Source organism: Arachis duranensis, chromosome 4 (assembly GCF_000817695.3).
Source record: "Arachis duranensis cultivar V14167 chromosome 4, aradu.V14167.gnm2.J7QH, whole genome shotgun sequence".
In the NCBI taxonomy this organism is placed as follows: domain Eukaryota; kingdom Viridiplantae; phylum Streptophyta; class Magnoliopsida; order Fabales; family Fabaceae; genus Arachis; species Arachis duranensis.
In genome coordinates, this window is record NC_029775.3 from 96,440,841 (window position 1) to 96,452,647 (window position 11,807).

General features: G+C 34.4%; 1 protein-coding gene across 1 annotated transcript; it reads right to left on the reverse strand.

Annotated features, from left to right (window-relative positions):
* Positions 1–2,914: 2,914 nt before the first annotated feature.
* LOC127746534 (uncharacterized) lies at positions 2,915–5,407 on the reverse strand. Its single transcript, XM_052260095.1, has 2 exons — positions 4,990–5,407; positions 2,915–3,043 (listed from the first exon to the last, which is right to left on the reverse strand). The coding sequence occupies exons 1-2, from the start codon at positions 5,391–5,393 to the stop codon at positions 3,028–3,030; spliced, it is 420 nt and encodes a 139-aa protein (XP_052116055.1). The 5' UTR covers positions 5,394–5,407; the 3' UTR covers positions 2,915–3,027.
* Positions 5,408–11,807: the final 6,400 nt, after the last annotated feature.

Consider the following 11,807-nt stretch of genomic DNA (forward strand, 5'->3'; position numbering starts at 1 on the left):
CTCGATGGCAGCCCAAGTGAAATGCCAGTGCTCATTATTCGAATAAAGAGGGATAGTGTGCTGTCACGCTTTAAGCGTGTTAAGTTTTGAACGAGTAAACAAAGTGTTACCGAGATACATATTAGAAAAATGGAGCAAGAACGTAAAGAGGAGACACACACATCAAGAGCAGTCACGACGAGCCACTGTTGGAGCTAAAAAGCAAGAGGTTTGACGAATTGGTATTTCATTTGCAAAATATATGCGAATTTGCATAAATCCAAGGTGCTCACTGTCATTTTGCATTGTGCCTATAATAATGTCGTGGTTGAGATGCAAGAATTGAAAGCCAAAAGAAAGGGGACATGTTCGTTATCTTACGAAGATGCTAACTTGGAATCTGTTAACGAGTTTCAAAGTCCTCCAAGGGTGAGAACAAGAGGATGTTCCAAAATTAGACCAGAATCAAAGTTTGACAAATAGATTGCAAATACCTCAAATAATAAGAAAACGAAAGCTGAAAGCGAGGTAAAAGTGATGTTCTTTAAACAGGGGGTAATTGAGTTTATTTTTTTAATAGTTTTGCTAATATGTGAGTTTATTTTGAGTTTATGTGAATTTGTTGCATACTTGAATAGGAACTCTGAACAAGACAAAAATAAAAAGTTAAAAAACTCCCTTAAAATAAATGATTAGAAGTTTGAAATTTAGTTGTAAAACTCACATATCAAGTGGTTCACATTGTAAATGTGTCTCCATCTGAACAATGATTATCTTCTGTTGAGTTCGGTCACTGATCGATTCTTCTTCCAGACCCAACCTGAAATCCACCAAAATAATGTCAAAATACACCTGAAGTATTGAAAAGAAACACATGCTCTATTTTTTTAGAACTTATGTAGTTTTTCTTGAATAAAATACTAAAGGGCTTTTTTTTCTAAAAAAAATATATATACATAATTAGAAGCTGATGGTAACAAAAGAATTAAGCAAATTGTATTAGAAACAGAAATTACATGTTATCCGTGGGTTTGTTTACGCTGCTTTGATTCATTTGTTTGAAACACATGATCAATTTTGCTTCTTAAGTTCACCTCCGACATTTTAAGCACAGAATAAACATCATTTAGTAAAAATACTATGTAATTAAATCAGGATCTCAAAATTCTATCAAATAAAGGATCTTACATTTCGGATGAGTCATAGTGACCTTCCGTCAATGGGAGCCCAGCTTCCTTCATCTTGGGAAAGCAAAAACAATTATCAGCAACAAAAAACACCTTAAAATCGACAATATACACCAAAATTCAACATACTCCTGTGCAGCCTTTTCATTGGGTTTTTCTTTTTTGATTCTCTAAAAAATTCTTCTATTTCTTCAGTTCTTACATCAGTTCTAACAGTACATACAAAAGAACATGTTAACAAATAAAATTTTCATGATAAAGGGTAAGATAGCTTTACAAAGTATCTTACACATCATAAGATTCAATTTGTTCTTCAGAAGACGAGTCCTCAACAATGTGCTTTCTTTTTTTGGATTGCATCCTAGAAATAAAAAAAATTATGGATCAGACAAATACAACAAAATTGATGATAAAATACTCTCGAAAGCAGTGCATGCTTTTTAGGTGGTGTCTAAATTTTTTTCTTTGATTTTTGTTTTATTATTGGTGACGATTCTTCACTTCTGAAATTAAATGAGAAACACTATGTTAATACATCAAAATTTTGATAATAAGCAGAAAAGAAAGCAATATAATGACAATTTTAGAATCTTACTTATCACCGGATTCACTTTCACTTTCTGAAGTGGAATCCACAAAAATTTGTTTCCTTTTCTGGATACCATTTTGGAGAGTGCAAACAATCATTAGCAAAAAACACCCTAAAAATGACAAAATATACCAAAAAATATTACTTACTTCTTAGTTGTCCTGGTGGTTTATTTCTTTCCTTTCTGTTGCTTCTTCTGAGTCTTGTTCAGACTCAGAGGAAAAAGCAAGTTCATTCTCCGATGAATCACTCTCAGATGAACTTACCTTCTTCTTTTTTTATCTTTTTCTTTTTTTTCTTTCTTTTCTTTCTTTCATTTTCTTCAATTTCTTTTTCACTTCCGCCTTCTAGACGATGCCCTGAAACAGTCGAGACGTTAGTTTACACCATCTACATAAATAAAATACACCCAAATTAGAGAAAGTATTATGTTTAGTTACCATATGATCATCAATTTCTGCTCTGATCCTTGCAACCAGTAGACCCTATTCCAATGGCTAACTCAGGACAGTCCAAGGATTGCTTCTCCTTTCTTGTCTACGTGTTTTGTTATATGAAAATAGACTATCATCAAGGTATAGAGGCAACCATCAATCAATTTTTTATTTTTCAAACGGTAATTGGCTATGCCTTTGATGATGAAATTGAGGGCATGACTGCCCCAATTACACTCTGTTATATTGTCTATTCGAAAAATTGGACCAGGTGGACAGGAGATACTTTGTTTATCGTAGTTGGCAACAAGAATACCATTTGAATATAGAGAATGAAAATTCTCTTAAACATTAGGCGATCTTAATCGTTGTCAACACCGATATCCATCATCTGATCGGTCAGATTCTTTAATGTTTTCCCCTGAAACCTTCTAAAAATCTGTTTGTTCTCCTATAAAAAAGAAAATAAATTGCACTCCAAATCACTTTAAATACGCCCAAATACCAGCCATACACACCTAAATTTATTTTCGGATTACATTAGATTAGAGTAAGATATTATAAAATGCAAGTATAAAAGTTTTCTCTATTCAGTTACCTGATACATTGAGGCCAAGGACAGCTCCTATTCTTTTGGTTTTAATTTTCAACGAATCGTGCTTTGTGTCCAATTTATTTTTGTCCAAATTAAAGGAATTAGCCAACTCCTTCAACAGTTTGTGTGGCACATTCATAGGCTAGATGTGCATGAGACCACCAAATTCTAATTCGCAAACGATGGCCTTCTTTGCCTCGCTCATTTTTTCAAACTTTTCATTCAATAGTTGCGTGGAACATCTCAAATCCTTGGTTTGCTGTGAACAAAGCAAAATGAGAGTCATTTAAATAAACTATATTTAACTAGGAAAAATTGACTTGTTCATATATATATATATGTTTGCTTGTCATTTTTACTGTAAGGAATAAAAAATATTGTCAATAGATAAAATTACCACCCAAATACTAGAAACATAAACCCAAATTCAATCCTATACACATTTATTATTTTTTCGATTACACGACATTATATGAGTTCAAAATGATATTCAAGTCAACTAAACATACATACAATGACACTACAAGCTCAAGCACAAGTACAATAGCGCCAGTTACACTTGAATACTCTTGATATATATACCAGACACATACACCTGTATTTTTTTTAATTACATAATATTATATGAGTTCAAAATGATATTTAAATTCAAAAATTCACTAGAATCATCAGTCACGTTCGAATTCGATGATATACACCCAAAAATTGGTCATATACGCCCAAATATAAGTTCACTTGAAATACAGTACAAAGTTTATATGTATACAAATTCATTTCCAAAAATGCACAAAAACAGATGAAAAAACACGTTAAACCATTCACTAAAAGTACGTAAAAAGTATAACCGACTTGAACAGTTTCACCAGAACCTTTATATCTACTTTAAATCAAGAACATATAATGAATTTACTTAATAAAAGAGAAATACGACGATAAAATACTTCATTTTCAAAATAAGAAAGAGAAATCTAAAAAACCTAGAAGATTAGTGAAATAGTACCTTGAATAATGTTTCTTCTTTCTTTTTAATGTTTTTTTTATGGAGATTTTGATGTTTGCTTGTTGATTTCGTCGATTGTTGGCGAGGAGTTTAAAAGTTTCTTCAGAGTTTTCGAATGTACCTTGAATCTCGACAGTTGCGGTTTTGATTGAGAAAGAAGAAGAGTCCTTCATAATGGTGAGTAGTGCGCTTTAGAAACTGTGGAATAACGCGCGTGTTTAACATGCTTGAGTCGGATGAGACTAGTTTTTGTTGGGCTTGGCCCAACTTGTAGAACTTTTAAACCAAAAAGACTTGTATGTATACTATAACTGTTAACAATTACACTACAATAACAAAGCCTATTAACAATTGACAATTAATCAATTAGGCAATTAGCAATCAATTCTAATTAAACAATTAACGATCACACTACAATAACAAAGCCTATTAACAATTGACAATTAATCAATTAGACAATTAACAATCAATTTTAATAGTCTATTAGCAATTAACAATCAACTCTAACAGAGCCTATGATCTAATTCTAATCACACTATCACATTGACAATCAATTAGGAAATTAACAATTAATTCTAATTAGGCAATTAACAATCACATTGTAGCAATGAAATCGATTAATAATTAACAATCAATTCTAACAATAGTAATTCAGGGTCCTCAAAATTAAAATTGAAAATAAGATGCATCCTTATTATTTTTATTAGCAAAATCATAATATCATAACCACAAAATAAAACTAAATAACTAAATAACAATCTCTAAACATTTTCTTTCTAAATTCAAAATTAGCAAACTAATACAAAATCAGATACCAGCAAGATAAGTAAATTAGTAATTAGTAAACTTTTTACTCAACAAATTCAAGTCTCCCTTTCAACAAATTGAAAAATTCAACTAAATTGAATTGATCTAGTGGTTAGCTCACTAATCCACTTAAATAAGTGTCAGAAAATATCATGAGAAACTGGAAAAAAAAAGAACAAATTCAAATCTCATCATACATTCATAACAAAACAATTAGTTAATTACATATTTACATTACATACATACATAAGAGATCAGAACTCACAAACTCATAAAATTAACTAATTATTTTTAACTAAAACATTTTAAACACATTAAAAACTAAATTAGCCAAATCACATTTTTTATAAACAACAAATTAAAACCGAAAAAAAATTGAGTGAGAAAATTTAAGTTACCTTCGGTGGTCTTTCAACGAGTAGAGCATGAAAGAGAAGGAGCAAGAATGTGACGCGGATAAGCTAGCGGCATTGCAGCAGTCCTCCTCCTTATGTTTACAACAGGAAGAACTAGCAGAATAGGAGGGATAAGGAGCAAGATCACCGGCGACAAACACGCGAGAGACGATAAAGTTCGAGTACAGACGCGAGGAGGGAGAGAGGCGAGGGAGGCGCAGTGACGACATGAGCAGGAAACACCGCTCGAGCATACGTGGAGGCGAGAAGGCGCGAGCAGCCGACCTCAGGAGAGAGGCCAGACGCGAACACACGACATGGAAGATCCAGCGAGAAGAGCAACGACGGCATCGAGCATGCCGTGGCGGTGAACTCCTAGCTCTATCTCTTTGTCTATGGTGTGCCATTTAGAGACTAGTAGAGAGTGTGAGTGAGTGAGAGAGCTAGGGTGCGGTCGCGGTGGGACTTCGTTCAACTAGGATTTTTTTTTTAAAGAAAACGTCAAACGACATTGTTTAGGGTGGAGATTTAAAAAAAAACCGAACCGGTTTGAGTTTTCAAATCTGTTGGTTCACCGATTTTTACAAAATCCGACCGAGTCCAATCGGTTCTCAACTTCTCATCGATTTTGTTCTTTATGCAGTCCAATTCTCAACCCGAATCAGCCAAGGTCACCGGTTTTTCGGTCTGATCTCCCTGGTCTGTCCGGTTTTTTTCAACTATGCTTGCAACTATTAAGCAAACTATTCATGCATGCGTTTGGCCTCAATCAAATCATTTTTTTAAGTGGTATGCAACTTAACCAGGCAGGAACAGTGCATACATCATCATTTTGTAAGTTAATCATATTTATATATATCATCTTGAAATCAATAATTACTTCGGAATTTTAAGAGAGAAGTGTTATTAAATTTATGTAGATTTTAGAGCTGAATAAACTGAAAGAGTTAAATAGAGTAAATCCTAACGATTAGATTAGATAACTATAGAATGTAGAAGGAAGCTATTACCTTCGAGCCATCAATGGTGTCACGATGAAACTCACAACTTATCAACAATAAAAAGCAAGAATTATGGAACAAACAGGGTACTATTGACAAAAGGCTTCAAATGAGGTGTTCCAAGCTTTGCACAAATTCAAAAACACTATATCGGAAGTACAGGTTTATAGAAATTAGCATTAATATTCAATAACATCAGCAACAAAAAATTAGATTAGATAAAAATTAGCAGCAACACGTCAACAATACATTACAAAAATTCACTAAATTCCAAGTATGATGGTCAAAATTTCTCTGGTTTCTATATAACATTTAAGACATTAAAAGGAAAAAGAATGCCTGCTCAAACTGCTCTAGAATATCTAGACCAAAATTTAAAAAAAAAAAGGCACACAATGCCAAAACCCATAAATCATATTGCATAAGAAAGCATTTAAGATAGCATTCTCTTACTGACCCAAAAAAAGAAGAAGATAGCATTCTCTTCACCAATACTTGAAAAGCAACAATTTGCAGAACTTTGTATTTGATTCCAAATGCAACAACTTTGTGTCAGTCCAATGAGTAATGTTACACATCCAAGTCTTTTTATGAACAAAGTCTAATTAAGTTAACCAAAAAGATTTGGAATAATGCTAGTCATAACTAATTTTGTTATGTTAAAACTAACTTGGTTGGACTTAGTTAACAAAAAGACTTGGATGTGTAGCATTATTCAGTGCGGAATATATGTCATAATACATTAATACTAAACAAAGGAATATGAATTACTGGGTGAGTAGCAAGCGTGAGGAATATGAAGTATGGGGTGGTCTGGGCAGCATGTTCCATGGAGTGGCACAGAAGAATGATGGAAGAATACTCAAATGTGGTTGAGAAACTAGAAAAATGGGAGTTGATGTGGGGTGGCTCACAAAGGGAGATTATGGAGTAGCCAGTGTGAGGAGTACTAAAAATTATTCCAAGAAGTGAAGAGTTTATTACTTATTAGACAAGAAATCTGTTAACTTGATGTCTTAGTTTTAACTTGGTTAGACCGAAGTTTCCCAAGTGATATAGAGTTTCTCTCTTTGCATGGCATGATCAGGTTTAACCTGACCTGTTCTGTTTTAGGCAATTTGGTTGCACTGGGTTGGCATTTGCACTTTGGTGGTTGGAATTGGGGGAGAAGGATCAGACTTTGGGTGCAAAATGGTATATTGGGTTAATCATAGGCTCTAGGAAGTTGCAACTTGCAAACTCACAATTGGTGAACTGTTGATATGTACCACGCTTGTGTCAATGTACCTAGATATTCAATATTATTGTTGGATGATAATTTCTACTTCTTGTAGAATTCATATATGATTTGAAAGCTCGGATATATGCACGTTCCACCCATCTTTCCAGTGTCTGATGATGTGAAATTCATCTCGGAATCACCCAATTCATAAATTCAATCAAGGTCTGAGAGTAACTTAATTCTCATTTTTGGTAGTGTACTATCTAGCTTGTTTATTTCATATTTTCGATTTAGCTATTCATACAATTCCTTCATACTTGGTCGGGGCATATATGCTAAAACATTAAAACCTAATGATTTGTGATCAATTAAAATTCTTTTGATGGCATTAGTTAGTGGAAAACATGGAATTTCATTCGAGCTTATGCTATGGTAAATGGTAATCCTTGAACAGAGAATAATCTTTGTTTATTATCTGTTTAACAGTAACTTAAGAAAATGCGATTCTTAATTTTTGGTAAATGGTAACCCTTGCAAGATGAAACATCACTAGAGAGGATCTAGATGCTACATATATGATGGCTGTGATGGTTTCAGTGGCTAAGAAAAGGGGGGGTTGAATCTTAGCCCCCTTTTTCGATGCTAACACTTGCTGGCCTTCAGAGAAGACTTTTCTGTTTTTGCTCGTCACTGGACACGAGCAACTTTGTTTTGTCTCGTCCCTTGCCACGAGACTTTTCTTTTTGTCTCGTCACTTGGCACGAGATAATATCAGTTTTTGCTCCTGTACAGTAGAAACAGAAATGTAGGAGAGAAGAGTTGAAGATTACACCCAGATATATCCTGGTTCAGCTGCTAAGTGCAGTGCAGCCTACATCCAGTCTCCATCACAAACATGATGAAATTTCACTATAATCAATCTGATTACAACTTGTAAAGTGCTAACCCAACTTACAAGGGGATTCCCACAGAATCATGAAACACAACATAGATGAACAAAGGAACTCTAAGACATCTATGGCTTTCTCTTTTAATTTTGCACTCTCTGCCTTTTTCCGCTCTATGGCTTTTTCATACAAACCTCACTTGTTTGCCTTTTTCCATAAGACTCAAGACATGACAAAATTAGACAGAAAAATTACAAAATAGAATACATTGAAGGAGAAGAGAAAACTGTTAGCTCAGGTAGCTCTGAGAACTCTGTGTCTTGCACTTTCAAATTTTCTCCTTGCTTCAAACAGTGGTTGTTCCCCCTTTTTAAAGAAGAGGAAAACCTCCACACTTGAAGCCAAAACCGAACCAACTTCTTCCTCCCTCAGTGAACAGAACCGGTTCGGCCACTTAGAGAGAGAAGAGATAACAATGTAAAACCTAACATGCAATTACCTCTAGTCCTTTCTTGATCATCACCCTTCATCAATCCGAGCTCTCCATCCTTGGCTTCCTCTCCAAGATAGATTTCTGGCCCTTGATGCTTCATGATGATGATGACTTCATCTGCTTCAATCTCTGCCTTCAACCATCACTTCGCCACTCTAGCTACTCCCTGTGGTGGTTGAGCAGAATCAAAGACAAGCCATGCTTCAAGAATCTTCCTTGCTGGCCGAATCTTCATCTTCCTTTTCTGAGCATGAAGAGCTCGAGATTACCTCACCAAATCTAACCACATTTGGTGAAAATCTCAGCCACTACATACTTTACTTTTTCTGCCATCATTAACTTGATGGTCTTGATGCATGCAACTTCTTCTTTTTCTTTGTTGATGAGCATAGCGTCCATAGCTTCCTGGACAAGGACCGAAGAAAGAAGAAGAAAGAGATGAGAGAGAATGAAAAGAATCTGAAGAGAAGCAATACAAAGTGGTTAAACCAATTAATTGAGAATAGCTTGCTTTTACTTCCCTAGCTTAGAGTGGCGTGTTTGTCATAATAGCCATCAATCAATTCAGCTGTATTTCTCTCTCATATTCCCCATGCATTAATTAACAATGTAATAGATTTTGAAATCCATCGCATGGTTAAAGGCTTGGTTCCGTTGGAAGCACTTTGCTTTCATTTTTCCTTGGTTTCGGACCAAGCTTGGAACCATTAACATTTTGGGCTTGTAACATTGAGATTAAAACTGGCCCATTTAGTTAACATTTGCTTTCCTGATGAAATTGGGATCAAGCAATGAACACATAGGAAGGCTTTCTTTGGGCTTTATAGAAACAAAATTTTCTGGCCCAACTAATAAAACCGTTTCAGCCAAAAATCACACAACAAGGATTATATGGGGCTGAAATTTTAATTAATTGGGCTTGGGATATTTCTTTTCATTTCGGCCCAATAACAAATCTGCACATACAAAATTATTTATTAAGCAAGTATGAATTAAGATCAAATTAATAATTTTGTAATTAATTGTTTTTAATAATGTTTGTTCATCATCAAATTAAATTAGAGTTTTCCAAACTCATCAATCTCCCCCTTGATGACAAACATTATTAAAATTGAAATGGAAAGAAATTTAAAGATTGAGTAAAGAATACTCCCTTTGAATTTGAAGTTCTCCCCCTTTCTAAATGTCACATAGCTCCCCCTTGATGTATGCTTATTTTACCAAGGGAAGCACTAACCTGTAACATTTAAATCAAGCTTCAAGTAACAATGTTATTTAGCATATTTTATGATGCTAAATACTTGATTTATGAGCAGTTTTAATTATAATCAAAACTCATTTGATATCATAAACTGATTTATTGCTCAACCAAAAGGTATCCAAATATTTTTCAAACATTTTCCTGTTTAGGATATCAGAGCAAAACAACATGATGAAAAATATTTGAAGAACAAAATAAGGCAGTTTTTATATTTTACACAATTTAAAGGAACTGCCAAAAATATATTTTCAATCCAACAAGTTTATCAATGATGAATCAACAGCCAGGCATCAAAATAAATCAATCATTATAAACCAAATGCCAAATAAACTAATCATGATAAACCAGATGCAGTTTAATGAACAAGGGTGATCATGAATTTTCAATTTGAAAATTTCATCCCCTGTTTTTATTTGTTTTCCAATTTCAATTTTGGAAACTAAATTTCCTCCCCCTTTTGTCATCAAAGGGGTACCTGCAAACAGATTTTATTTTATGAAACAAAATACGCAAAATATAACCAAAATCCAAAATAATCAAGTGTTTAACAGAGTATCACAGGACAAAAGTATCCATATAATCAATTAAAAGTTCAAACAGGAGCCAAATAACACCAGAATTCACATAAGACATCAGATAGATTGTACTCCTGATTTAGAATCGGCATTCTTGTCACCAGCTCCTTCTCCCTTTATGAGTGAAACCTTATTCTCAACATCTTCATTTGTTAGATCAACTTTAAAATATTCAAAGATGCAGGTGAGAAACATTCCATATGGAAGATTAGGCATTTTTGAACTTTTGACAGATTTCCACATATGCCTCATCATAAGGTATGCAAATGATATTTGAGATGAAGTAACGAGAGCAAAAAGGACAAGAAAGTCAGACACTGTTACCCGATATCGTGGTTCACTTTGTGGCATGAGAACATGAGATATGATATTGTAAAGAAGAATTGTCTTATCTGGACCAAGTTCTTTGAGAGTTGGTGCCGTACCATCCATTTTGGAGAGACCTTCGCAGGTGTGATTTAAAGCCATCTGGTAGGTGATTCCAACCTGTAAATCCCATTTCTTATACATGTATGCTCTTGGTCCTTCTTCTTTGTAACCTAGAGCCATTCCAATGGTTCCAGTATCAAGAGTGATATGACTTTTCTTCACATATGAGTGGATTGTGCCATCAATAAGTCTCATGTTGGCGTAGAACTCACAGACTAAACATGGGTAAACTGGCTTCCGGATGTGAAGCAGAGGAGTCCATTGAAGATTATCAAATAGAGAGGAGACATTGATCCCTTTGTTGGAGAGTGAGTCTAGGCTGACTAGATAAGTAGCACAGAGATCGCGTTCTTTCAAAACTTCATTGTGGAATTCATGGGAAGCACATGAGTTGAACCTAGATGGATCATAGTGAGAATGTGGCTTATGAAACCTTTTCTTGAAATCCCATGACTCCAAATTTGCTGGCTCCTTGGTGTCATTCAAGGCAATCCCTTTAAACTTCTGAGTGCTCTTTTCGGGTGTGTCCTTTTTGTTCATGATAATGAAAGTAAAAGGGTAGAAGATGAGAGAGTGAATTGAACCTAATTGTGTGAGAGAGGATGGATGGAATAAATGTTGAATGAAAGGAGAATATGAGATAGTTAATGCACAAGGTGGGTGATTAATGACCAGGGTGGTTTCCAAGAGTTTGAAAAGATGATTTCCTTAAATCAAGGGATTAGTTGAAAAAGAAGGATTTGATTTGACCTATACTTCTTTCAAAAGATATGATAAGACAATCAAGAGATTTTGTGGATTTATTTTTCAAACAAAATGGGAAACTAACAAAACTGTTATGGTGGGGTCATGGAATTTTGGTGGGGCCTATAAAATTTTGAATTCTGCGTTGCCTCCCCCTTGACCACATCTCTTCCATTATGCCATTATTTTCATCTCGTCCAAACCTACGA